Source organism: Leptinotarsa decemlineata, unplaced genomic scaffold (assembly GCF_025532065.1).
Source record: "Leptinotarsa decemlineata unplaced genomic scaffold, Ldec_3_MD MMD2_P_RNA_scaffold_2, whole genome shotgun sequence".
Taxonomy (NCBI): Eukaryota; Metazoa; Arthropoda; class Insecta; order Coleoptera; family Chrysomelidae; genus Leptinotarsa; species Leptinotarsa decemlineata.
Window position 1 is genome coordinate 1826983 of NW_027412529.1, and position 14149 is coordinate 1841131.

At 35.6% G+C, this 14149-nt stretch overlaps 1 protein-coding gene across 1 annotated transcript in view; it reads right to left on the bottom strand.

Moving 5' to 3' along the window:
* Positions 1-2518: 2518 nt before the first annotated feature.
* chico (insulin receptor substrate 1 chico) overlaps positions 2519-14149 on the bottom strand; it is a 113405-nt gene continuing 101774 nt past the window's right edge. Inside the window, 4 exon segments of the mRNA XM_023161582.2 lie at positions 2519-6333; positions 6420-7844; positions 7847-8140; positions 12476-12793. Coding sequence (XP_023017350.2) covers positions 5861-6333; positions 6420-7844; positions 7847-8140; positions 12476-12793 — 2510 coding nt within the window. The 3' untranslated portion in view covers positions 2519-5860.

Here is a 14149-nt window from a genome sequence, read left to right on the forward strand (position 1 = left end):
TTGCGAGGCTCGGGAATCTATACAAGGCACTTATTAGCTATTGTGATAATTATGTAATCGGAAATAGATTTCATGATAATTGATAATATATGAAACATATAAATAATTTTTGAGGTTCAATTTACTATATTCTGGAAAAATAAGAAGCACAAAGACAACAAATATTTGTTGAATACACATCATTCCAATAATTACAACCAAGTGAGCCTAATTTCACCATGTTCAGGTTGACTAAATACTCGAAGAAATTTTCATGTTGACAGTAATCACCGGTAGGTTTTCTGAAAAGATTCATATATTCTATTTGTTGTGTGTCTTTTCTGTGAGGTATTCTGTTCTGAAAAATTAAGATAAGTATTTGTATAATATTCATTATAATTCTTCAACTGGTCACTTGAAGTCCGTTTTTTGGCGATATTTTTTTTGCAGATGAAAATAAACAACTTGAACATTTTCAACAGGCATTTTTATTTGAACACCTAACTGAAAGAAAAAGCTATCTCGAAACCACTGTTAGTAACCTGTGAAATAGGAGTGACAAGCAGTGATGCCAACTGCTTAAAATCTTTCCCCTAAGCCTATTTTAAAACCCCCTAAACTCAAACCAAGTTACCCCAAATGTTTGTAGTAAATGAAAAATCTAATTAAATATTCAAAGTTGCTATAACATTTAATAGTTTAAAAGTTAATAGATTAACTTACCTTTATATTCTTATTATAACAAAGTTTCAAATAAAAAGTTTATTGAAAAATGTTAGATAAAATTTTTAAAACATGGTAACTTTTTTATTGCCTTTATGTGAGTACGTCAGTGTACACATCAACTAATAAATGAAAAATTAATACATCAATGGAACACACATATATGAGCGTTAATACTTATACTATATTAATTCCCAATTCATTCATAATTTCGAAAAACTCATCAGCTTCCTGTTCTTCATTTGTGTCGATATCAGTTATTCATTTTCTCCCTAAAAAAAATCCCCTTTTTCAAATTATATCCCCTTAATTTAAGGGGAAACCCCCAAGTTGGCATCACTGGTGACAAGTTATTGTTCTGTGATACACGTCAAGATGTGGACTGCTGGCAATAAACAGTTGCTTGATTAAGGGCCGGTTTATCAATATGTAGTTGAATGCTCCTGTTAGCTACCTCGAAGCTAAGCTTAGCTGATAGTCAATGTTGCAGTTACTACTCAAATCGTTTATCATACCCTGACTGATGCTAATGTTTAATAACTGTTAGTTAACTAAGGTTGGCATAAGTGACTATTTCAGGGGCTTGTTTTTATTGGAGGATTGATTTTCAAAAATGACAACTGCTAACAAAAAGTTCATGAGTTATACATAATAACCTATATGAGTTGAGAGGGCATATGAAAAACGAAAATGAGCAATAAAAGAACATCCAATTTTATCGAAACAGACAGATCACATCCTAATAAAAATTGACAATTCCTATAAATTTATCATTGAGTGCAAAAAAAAAAACTGATGCCATCACATGGAAGAAGAAAGAAGAGGCCTGGAAAAGAGTTGAATTTGATTTTAATTCCTCTACATCAGGGCCTGTAAGTCTCTACCTCATCTAATTCTTTGAAAGCATCATTACGTTCATTAACAATGTAAGGTCTTCTTTGAACTCCAATATATCCTCATCTTCGTCATTCAACAAATGGAAAACTTCTTTAATCAAACAATTATAGTAATTAACCCTTTACTTGCAAAAAGTATTTCTCAAATTATCACAAAAAACATAAATAACCTAATTTCGCATGCGCGACCACATAACCACAGAATATCGGAACTGATATTCTGTGACATAACTGTCAGCTTAAATAAAAAAACTCACTTTCTAGCGACTGTTACGGTCACTGAGACTTCAGCTACCAGTTGATGGTAACATGATAACGAAAAACAGTTTGACTAGGAGCTAAGACAAAACCATTAGTCAAATGAGGTTAGCTGGCGATTGATAAACCGGCCCTAAGTAAAGTTGTTTTAATTGACCTCCCAAAATTCCTATAAAACATGGCGCAGTCGGTAAGATACACTGCTCTTTTATGTGAATATTTAATTCCACGAAAGAAAAATACTTTTGAAACAACTACTTTTATTGGAATATAAAATTATACGAAAACACTTTTTTATCTTGAAACTATTTGCCTTTTTTCTTTTTTGGTAATTCCCACATTTTTTTGTATGAAGATGGAGAACTAGAAAGCCAAACCCTTTCTTTCCCAAAAATTGATCTCTTTCAAGAATATACCCATTTCAATTGAAGTATAAACATCAAATATAAGCAAATTCTTTCATACATACATTTTTGGAATAATACGAAATGTGGGGTATGTTTTCGAATTTTCCCAAATTCGTCTCTGGCATAAACGCAACTGAAATATTTCAAGAAAAAAACTGACTGCAACTGTCCCTTTTACGGGTTCTTCAATTCAAATTGATTTTTCTACTGGTCTTTTAGTTAGGTCTCAAGTCAGGAAACGTGAAATGATACAAATTATTGTGTGTTCGTTTTATTATTTATTCATAATTCATAATAATCATTACAATAAAAAAAAACAATAAAGCTTCAGATGGTTCACTAAAATCCAAATGGGTATACACAGTGGTACATGAAAATAACATTCACTAAAATTCTCATCTCAACACATTCGATTATATCCAACTCTACCTACAACAAAGCCATACAAAATCTCCAGAGGACCCGCATCTTCAATAAATTTTCCTTATCTAGGATTCGAAAATATTCATCTTCAATTTCAAACAGACTATGCTTCAAAATACTTGGTTGTTGCAAGATGGACAGTTTAGATGGTTACAAAGTATCAAAAACACAGCTGTTTTTAGATCGATCGATTTTTTGCAAACATTCTTCATTCTTTCTCAGCTCAAAATTATCAACACCAAAATAGTTAGTTTCTTTTATTAAAAAGAGATCAACTATTTCAACTGTTGAAAAATTTTGGGTGTCGAATAAGTGAATTCAACAAATTTTTTTGGTAGAATACCTCCCAAAATGACTATCATTTTCCACATACCACACCTTAATTTACTCTTGTACTTTATTTCAGAATCCTGCATATTGTTTTCATTAAAATTTTATCTTTTAAATACAAAATTTCCTACTTTCCTTAATTAATATTTGATAAAAAGTTTTCAACTTGCTGAGTCAAAATACAAATAATCCTGAGTTAATTAATTCTTGACTAACAGTCAAAACTATTTTTTCAAAGTCAATTTTGACTAAATATCTGCATCTGGTGAATGAAAGACTTGTTTTTTTCCATTATTTTCAATAAATCAAATTTCTGACTATTGTGTGAAATAAGATCCAAATATTGGAATCAATCAATTTCTATTCAATTCAGAATTTAAATACAATATTTCATCACTTTTCAAGTATATATCAAAAACTGGTTTTTGGTTTGACGTTTCGTCTGCTATTGCGGTAGACGATGTGGCAACGCTCGCAGTGCTCGAGTTGTTATTCCCGTCTACTACCGCAGTAGTAGACGAAACGTCAAGCACAAAAACCTGCAGACGACAGCCAAAAATCCGAAAAATAGCTTTCACACAGTTGTTCTTTTATACTTCTGTATATTTTGAGAAATTAATCAACTTATCTTCAATATTGAATTATTTCAAAAAGACAATAATACATGATTTTGAAACTGACCTTTTTTTTTAAGAAAAAAGTCTTATTATATATTACGATCCACTCATTCAATGCAGAGCATTACATCTAGTCGGAAGCTATCTGTAAACTTTTCTCACTCCCGACCTTCTGATAACTTTCAACCATCTAAAACCCCACCAACGACAACAATAACATCAAAAAATTGCCTACTCAACCTCACAACAACATTTTAAAACATCCCTAAAATGTGTATCAACACGTAATCCAATAGATAAAAACGAAAAAATTGTATCGCTATTTCAGTTACACCTATCAAAAAAAATCCTCCCAGAAAACGTAGCAAGCGAGACGATGCCAATACACATCGAATGCCGCTCTAAAATTAGAAAAATCAATATAGTCCAATCATGTGCGATGATATGTTCAACAAGGATAATACGGTAAAAATGTTACTATCAATTACCCTAACTAGAGGCAGGGCGTCTGCAAAATCTGACTAATTTTCATGGTTACAATTTTCTCTCTCAAACGAATCAAGCAAGGTTTAATTTGCTTGCGAAATGCAAGGGTTCACCTTCAAAAAAGGCATATCGTTTCAAAATTAGTAGTAATGCAAGGCAGATTCTGGTACAGTTAGCACCATCAAGTTAACCCCATCTAAGACAATTGATAATCAATGTTCAAATACTTCGTGACCACTTTATCTCTAGTGAACCCAACACTTCTCAGCATCAAATGACAGCAATTAGGAAGTGTTTCGATTTCAAACGCAACATTAAAATTTTTTGTGCAGACACCCTGTACGTCTCTCCTGCGTATGGCGACCAGTGATTCAGTAGCCCGCAGAAGGACGTGAACTTCAAATTTTCCAACAAACCTACTGCTGCATGAGTAAAGACAAAATTTTGCTACTTCAGTCTATTTCGTAAAAAACTGTGAGACAAAAATGCACTTTCTCGTAACTATTGGCTAAAATAAACACAGAAGAGGCCTTCACTTTTCAATAACTTAGATTACCTACACTAGAAATGATAGTGGGGGCGTGGGAAAAACAGCTGGGCGACAAACGAAACAGGAACAGTTGAAAATTAAGCATAAGCTTTCGAGGCGTCGCAGCCGATTTTTACCCACCCCTTATACGATATTACTTCTACCTACAAGAGAAAAGCCATTAATCTGTGAATATTATTCGTTAAATATTACAACAATAAATATAAAACGTCTACTTATAAGATATTGACTGTATATTTACAAAAAAAAAAGAAAATTCTGCTACAATTATATAAAACAATAAAGTATGTACAATATTTACAAAAACTAGCTGCACTCCATTCACATTTGTCCACGGGTAGGAAGGGTGGGTTTATTTACTTCACCGTCTCTTAAAAAAATATTCAACAATATATATATTTACAAATTCACATTAAATGTATTGAGTGATAAATGTTTTTTTTCCAGTACATTCTATTTCTCACTTTTCTGAACTCAAAATATCAATTATATCACCCCTTTGAACCAGAAATACGAGTTTGTCTTTCAGTATGACTTCTAACATTTTCAAAAGCATTCACAAACACTCTTCCATTAGCTAATAAGCATTCAAGTCTAATTATCTCTCTTTCTCTATATCTTTCTCTCAAAGCCTTCTATCATGCTGAAAGTCCAACTTGCATTAACGATTTATCTGAAGTTTGATAAAATTGACAATAAATTCACAAGACTCCTTTCAAAATTCAGAAATATGAAAAAATTGAGATGCAGGCAAGACAAATTTAAAACACATTAGCTGCCATTTTCTTAAGCTGATTCGGTTATTTTCATCAACATTTTTTGTATTAGCATGATTCAACATTTTGAACAGCATGAATTTCCAGATTCTATGAGTAAAATATATAAACTTCTTTTTCAAATTAGTAGTTATACAACATTGCTTCTAGGCTACTTAGCGCAACTAAGTTAATTCCAACCTTTAAAAACTTATTATCAACGTCCAAGTACTGCATGACCACTTTCGAGTAAACTCACCATTATTTTTCAGCGCTAGGATGGCAACCAACGTGTAAAAATTATTCATCACTCAGTACGTAAAATAGGAAGTTTTTTAGCTTTACACCTTTCTTAAAGCCAAGAGTCTCATCGACTGCTAGTGAAAAAACCCAGAGAACATTTCCGGTCACGGTCTTACAACCTAAATCCACTGAATTAATGCTTAACCTTAGCGTTACTCAGCAAAGTTTGACTGCTGCTCTGCTTCAAGCCTTCGCTTTTCATAAAGTCTATCTCGGCGTAGATGAACGTGGATTCGGGAACAATCGGGTCGATGCTCGACCTCGGACTGCAGCTCTCTTCCTCCTCCTGAGCCTGCGCGAGGTCCAAGCTCGCGTAATGTAGTTTTTCCATCTGGTTGTCGACCTGCACGCGGTCAGAATTGACGGACTCCGGTCGCGAACTGACCAGCGTCGACGAACTCGACCACAATTCGCTCGACGTTGAATTGGGTCGCGAAGTGGCAGCCTTGGCAGCGTCCAAGGGACGAGCTGGGGTGGCGACGGCAGGTTTGTCGCCGTCGACAGAGTTTGGGCGGGATATTTTTGCCGCAGGGGAGACGCATTCGCTAGAAGAGCGGGGTTCTGAGGTTTCGGGCGCCGAGGATGACTTGTTGGTCGAGGGTTTTTCTGTAACAAAAAAAAAATTAGATTATTTCTCATGGACCCGCTCACCCACTAACGGGAGTGAAAGTTGTAAATGAAAAAATGCTCACCCATTTCCACGACAGCTCCACCGCTCATCGACAGGGTCTTGGAGTCCTCCTTGATGGGCCGAAAACACATCGACTGACTTTCCTTGATGCCTATCATAGACAAGTGTCCGATCAAAGGCGAAGTGCCAGATTCATAACTTCCCGAAACCGGTCTGAGCGGGGACACTTTAGACGGCTCGGAAGTCCCCGGCTGCATCATTGCGTAATCGCTCATGGGATCGTCGACAACGGTTCTATCGACAGCCGGCGCATAGTTAACATAGTCCGAGGGATTATTCTCTTTGCCATTCTTCCTGATCTCGAAATCCATGGGAGCATAGTCATTGCTGGAGGAGTTAGTTTTGTTGTTGTTCTTGTAAAAGGCGTTCAATAGGGTGGCCGGAAATTTAAGAGCGGAAGAAGTCTCAATTTTCGCCGGTTTCATCGGAGAACTGGGGCTGTTCAAGCTCATGGGAAAAATGGTACTAGAGCTACTCGGAGTGGTGAGGCTAGAGCTTGAGCTGTCTCTAGAGTCCTTTCTAGCTCTTTGCCTGGGAAGGCTCGAGTACGGGGTCGACCAAGTAGACAATGGTAAGTGCATCTTTGGGGACGAGCCTCCGGAAGATTTCCTCGATAGCAAAGAGGAGATGGGACTCGAAGAATTTTTCGTAACTTGCGAAGAGGTAGTGGGATGAATGGATATCGGCTGGGACATCGCCTTTTCCTTCTTGACTGGCTTCTTTTTCGGCCCGATCGACATGTTGAGATAGTCTTCGTTCCCACCGGCGTTGATGTGGTTGCTGTCCAAGCTGCTCTGCCTCTGGTGCTTCTTGCCGAGTGTCATCTCTACATACCCATCGGGAGTCTTCGCTTGGTCCTGCTGGAAAAAGCTCAGCGGCATATAGTCGCTGTTCTTCGGCGAGGAGGCGGATGAGGAGCTCCGATCCAATCTCCTCGACTGCTGGTTAGCGGTCATGTCTAGGTAATCAGCGTTCACTGCCGGCGATGTGGCAGTCTTCACCTTGTTTTTCCTGTGGTCCATGTCGACGTAGTTGTTGTTCATCGGTAGCCGGTACTGGCGGTTGATGTCGACGAATGAAGTGTACTCTGTGGTCTTAGGAGATCCTCCGCTCATGTCCATGTACGGCGCCGACCCGGACATGTCCATGTATGGCGAAGGGTCCGTTCTTCTGGGAATGATCTCCACGCCGGGCTTCATCTCCACGTATCCACTCGGCGTCTTGGTGGAGTTGTTGTTGAGCGCGTTGTTGGATCCTTTCGAGAAGTCCATCTCCATCAAGTTATCCATAGGGTCGATCGAGCTGTGGCTTCTCGAGTTCGAGAGAAGCGGCGCGCTGATCGACTTGCCGCCCGTGTGCTGGTGATGCTGCAGCAACCTACTGGGGCCCTTTTTCGTCTTCGATCCCATACTGAAGGACCTAACCCGGGGTCTTCTGGGGTTCCGGCCAGTCCGACGTGACGCCTGTCGCGGTTTTCTTCGGGGCGGGATCCCACGGAGTAAGCTCTGGCTGGCCTGGTGTCATCGTTTTCAGTCACGAAGTAGGAGGACACCTTGTCGAGGGGGTAGTCGGAGAAGCGAATGTCGGTGGAGGGGGTTCCGGAGACGACACTGCTGACACTGACAGACGGCGAGTGAGTGTTGAGGCGACTTCGGGGCGACATGTCGACGTAGCCATCATCGGAACTAGGGGGCGCCATGGGAACGTAGCTTCCATACATGCCTGAAGAAGAACGACCGTTAATATTACAGCACCATTCAGAGCGAAACGAAATAATAGCGAGATACACGATATTTGAAAAGATAGAACTGTTGCAATCAGAGGGTAATATGGGATCGAAACACAAGTTACACACTAAAAAGTACTAATTCTGTTTAGTACAATATATATTTAGAATGTGTATCAATCCTCAAACTCAGTCACTTCAAGTCAAATTCATTAATATCCAAAAAAGGAGCTCAGTGAAATTGACAGCAGAGCATATCTTGAAATAGAATGGTGATCACCAAATGAGATGGGGCGAAATAAAAATGCTGAGGCAAGAAATTGAAAACTGAAATATGATCCTACACTGAATTCTCGGAAAACATCCTGTAGTTTAGACTATAGACATATTTCAAAGTATTACAATACATATACTAATTGATACTCGCAAATTGTAGTTTTCAATACAGTTAGTGAATTATTCATTTAAATGACTTGCTCAAATGGAAATGTTTAAAAGTAACCAATTAGAAATGGAAAAGAGCAATCACATACCAATGTTCACAAGCAGTTTCATGAGTTTCATTCAGTTTAATTCGTTATTCAGAGCATCCATCAATATTTTTCAGTATAATGAAAATTTTGATTGGTGCTAACCATTTAGATAATGTATGCATGAAAGTTTCTTGTCATATTTTTTGGTAAAACAAGAAAACAATTCCATTTCGAATCCAGTAAAAACGGATATATGAACTTGTACAATGATTCTAATGCTTTGATCTCAAGGAAAATAAATGTACTTCGAACTTAGGCCAGCAATATCAAGAGAACTCTGATAATGGAGTTGAAACAATATTTTTACTTTTTTATTATATGCACGAAAATATTTCAAAAATGGTTAACACATAGTAAGGCGTTTTGATATCTGCAATGATTTTGAAAAATGTCACTTTGTATGCCGAATTCAGAAAAAATAATTTTTCATGTTCGCATCTATCCCTGAAAATCGCCAACTAAATATTTTTTATCAAAACCTCAAGATTTCGAGAACTATCATAAAGATAATGGTTGTTACTGATAAAACTGATAAAAGCTTACAAAAAAAGAATAAGAATTACTAAATGCTGATATTCATTCATTCATTCCTGATTCAAACATTTCCCCAATTTATTATTCAATTAATTTGTACTGGGTCACACTACATCGATTTTCATACTCCCAACTCTTCTGAATCAATGAAAATAATAGATTTTGATAATGCCAAAATGACATCTTTTACGGAAAGAAAATTTTTGGCTTTATACTACTCCATCTTGATACAAAAAAAGGGATGAGGGAATCTTCCAAAGAAAGGAAGGAAGTAATCAATTTGAAAATAAGTAACTCTATACATGGATGTGTAGAACATGCAAAGAAGTAACTTTCAGACACAAACTGAAAGAAAGAGGATGAAACAGCTACTTTCATATAAACATTGAATTACACGAAAGAAAAAAAATTCTTTCGAAACAAATACTTCTATATGAACACTGAATTATACAGAAGATACTTTTCTCTACTCAGTTTGTATTTCAAACATTCGTTGTGGAATAAAAATCAGATATCATTCACACGAGTTCTACTTTGAATGAATGGTAATAAATTGCACTTGCATGGAACACTGTCACCCTCACTGGTATACACCGATGTTTCGCCTCAAGCACTTGCCCCAAGGCTCTTCAGTACCAAATTGGATAACATTATAGAAAATACACACAATTCATTCATGAATTACGATTTCTTATGTCACGGAATAAGCTTGATCTGCTTATGTCATCGATGACATCGTAATGACATTCATTCACCTATTTGATTTAATCCCAGTCAAGAGGAATCTTATTTGAATTAATATTAATTTTACGTAATATAAATACTAGTTGAACATGCACCCACATTCGACATAAATCTTTTCATTTCAACGTAACAATAACTTTCCCAAGCTTATTAATATCTGTCTTGAAGTGTCAGATTATTAATTATGTACCATTGTTGAGGTGTCAAATTGTCTCACCACGTTTTTGATATATTTACTAACGTTTTTTGACAAAATTCCTCTACTAGGAAAAATGTTCTCCAATAAATAAAGCACTAAGGAGATTACCAATCTCTCACGAATGTCACTAAGATTAAAAGCATGAGCCATTAGGCAAGTAGCCATTGGCAAGCAATTTGGATGAAATTATTCAAGAATAATACCGAAAAAACTCCTTCAAAATGGTTCACTAAGAATAAAAATGTGTGCCAGCAGATGTAAATTTTAGGGTAGTTTCTACAAAAAATACTTCCATCATTGGACAGTCTATTCAATTCAAGTTCCCAAACCCATTTTTCAATTTGACTATATATCATATTATGGACTGAGTAACCTTTCAATAAAAGTATTTATTATCATCATTATTATTATGTATACAACTTTGTTGAAATCAATATTTTCCAGGATAAGCTGAATTTTGAATTGTCCATCAAGTACGAAGCTGTATTTCAAAGGTGCGAAACTGTATATACAAAATCATAGCGGAAACTCAACTGAGAGTATTTCCTCAATTATGAATAATATGCCATCAGAACCATTTCTCCAGTGTTACTATTTTCATTTGGGTTTGAAGGCCGTCATAGTTTGCAGGAGGAGTTTCTTTCAGTTTGTGTCTGAAAGTTACTTCTTTGCATGATCTACACATCCATGTATAGAATTACTTATTTTCAAATTGATTACTTCCTTCCTTTCTTTGGAAGATTCTCTCATCCATTTTTTTTGTATCAGATGGAGTAGTAGAAAGCCAAAAACTTTCTTTCCCAAAAATTAATCACTCCTAAAAATATAACCCTTTCAATTCAAATTGATAATGTGTTTCTGATATGACCAAAATATAATTAAATTGTTAGGTAACCGCTATCATATGTTCTGGTTAGTACCATTTAGAAGGTAGTATTTGATTCGTCCATTTTAATTGATGAGATATAAAAATCCTACTTGTCAAGTGTTACATTTTCTGTCAAATGATTGACAATGTGTTTCTGATATGACCAAAATATAATTAAATTGTTGCGTAACCCCTATCAGATGTTCTGGTTAGTACCATTTAGAAGGTAGTTCATTTAGAAGGTAGTATTTGATTCGTCATTTTAATTGATAAGATATATAAATCCTTCTTGTCAAACGTCAAATTTTTGTCAAAAAATTGACAATGGGTTTCTGATATGACCAAAATATAATTAAATTGTTAGGTAACCGCTATCATATGTTCTGGTTAGTACCATTTAGAAGGTAGTATTTGATTCGTCCATTTCAATTGATGAGATATAAAAATCCTTCTGTCAAGTGTCACATTTTCTGTCAAATAATTGACAATGTGTTTCTGATATGACCAAAATATAATTGAATTGTTGCGTAACTCCTATCATATGTTCTGGTTAGTACCATTTAGAAGGTAGTATTTGATTCGTCATTTTAATTGATGAGATATAAAAATCCTTGTCAAATGTCAAATTTTTGTCAAATAATTGACAATGTGTTTCTGATATGACCAAAATATAATTAAATTGTTAGGTAACCGCTATCATATGTTCTGGTTAGTACCATTTAGAAGGTAGTATTTGATTCGTCCATTTTAATTGATGAGATATAAAAATCCTACTTGCCAAGTGTTACATTTTCTGTCAAATAATTGACCAAAATATAATTAAATTGTTGCGTAACCCCTATCAGATGTTCTGGTTAGTACCATTTAGAAGGTAGTTCATTTAGAAGGTAGTATTTGATTCGTCATTTTAATTGATAAGATATATAAATCCTTCTTGTCAAACGTCAAATTTTTGTCAAATAATTGACAATGTGTTTCTGATATGACCAAAATATAATTGAATTGTTAGGTAACCACTATCATATGTTTTGGTTAGTACCATTTAGAAGGTAGTCCATTTGGAAGGTAGTATTTGATTCATTCGTCCATTTTAATTGATGAGATATAAAAATCTTACTTGTCAAGTGTCACATTTTTTGTCAAATAATTGACAGAGTTTCTGATATAACCAAAAAATAAATAAACTGTTAAGTAACCGCTATCATATGATCTGGTTAGCACCATTTAGAAAGTTGTTTCTTTTAGGACATATTGTTAGTGCGTCAATATAGGCAGACAGTTGAAAACTACATTGACAGATGAAATACGACATGTCCAGTGACGAACACCTAATGAACTGAAGAGGGAAAAGATTGCGACATTACCCTACCAATTCTTTTTATTGCAATATCTTTATTCACGTTTCAAATATCGGCTACGCCATCCTCTTATCCTTCCAAGTCACCAAACTTACCGCAAGGACTCTCCGGGCAATCCTCCTCAGCAATGGCCTCGTCCGGAGTCAATGGGCCGCTGTACCTCATGGTTTCCGGGCATTCGTTCCCCATGCACATGTCGGTTTCATCTGTCAGGCTGTAAGACGATCCCATGGAATCTGTGGAGCAGCCCACGCTGGGAGGGCTGAGGGGGCTCCCGCTTGGTGGGCTGTGGGATATGTCTTGACCGTGGGAACGGTGGGGGGTCAGATAGGGTCTGCAAGCCGCCGGAATGACGTGGGTACCTTCGCTGGTGGTCCTCGGACGCGAAGGCATGCTGTCGCAGCGTTCTCGACCTGCAAGACAGAAGTGAGGTTAGGAAGATATGTTTTGTTAATGTATGGACACAAATGGAGGATGAAGGGGATGGAGGTGTGTATTTTGATGTGAAATAATAAGTAAAAGATGATTCAAACATAAAGAAAAATGTATTAATGGGAGAATTCACATTTACAATTGTAATTCACAAATAAAACTGTAAATTACCAGGTATGATTGTAAATTTACAGTTACAAATGTAAATTGATAAATTCTCACTATAAATTTAGAATAACAACTAATAGAACTTATGTTGCAAATTCTTACTTTAACTATAACAGTAGAAATGATGCCAAAAATTATAGATTTTTGTGGCCTTTCTATGCTTTCGTATTTAAGCTGTTAGTTTAGAATGTTTGAGGTTATTTTTCAATTTTTTGACACTTCTCCTTTTTTATATTTACTCTACTATTACGTCAGTGCCATTTTACAAAGGTGTTTCACAAAAGAAAGCTGTAGATTTTATTTGTGAAATCATTCATCCTTCTGAATTTCATACAAAATATAAAATTAAATTTGTGAGTTAGTGTTTGTCTACCACGATTTCCATTTGGTTAGTTTTTTGCACGTTTGAGGTATTTTTACAATGTTTCAGCTCATTTCCCCCAGTTTGTGACTCGAGTATTGTTCTAATAGAATTTCTAATCTTATGCTTTCGTAAACTGTTGATGTAATATGTATCTATTGTTAATAAAATATACAGCCTGCAAACCCATCTGTCATAATCTTATCTTTGGTATGAACACCATATTAAGTATTCTACAGAAAAAAAAAGTTTAAGTTGAGGCATAAAAAATGTGCAATATATATTTGAGTACATTAACTTGAATTTAATTATCATGCTCACATTTCTGTCTTTAATATTACAGAGCTGAATATTTGTTAAGATAAGCATTACATTCAACTTGTGAAAATTAAAGGGCGATTTGACGTTTGACGTGTTTTGTTTTCCATTGATACTTGTAAGCAAAATGATAAACTTTATCTTTTTCAAGTTTCAAGAAACGAGAACAATTTTTCATCAGCCGAAATATATAACGATCCTTATAGTTCAAATTGTGTTTATAGAGGGCGAAGAAATCTGTTTGTTTCACCAATAGTAAACAACCATGCAAAAATTGTGAGATATATATAACGATCCTTATAATTCAAATTGCGTTTATAGAGGGCGAAGAAATCTGTTTGTTTCACCAATAGTAAACAACCATGCAAAAATTGTGAGAAATATATAACGATCCTTATAGTTCGAATTGTGTTTATAGAGGGCGCAGAAATCTGTTTGACCAATGGTAAAAAACCACGAAAAAATTGTGTGGTACCCTGTATATTCACTC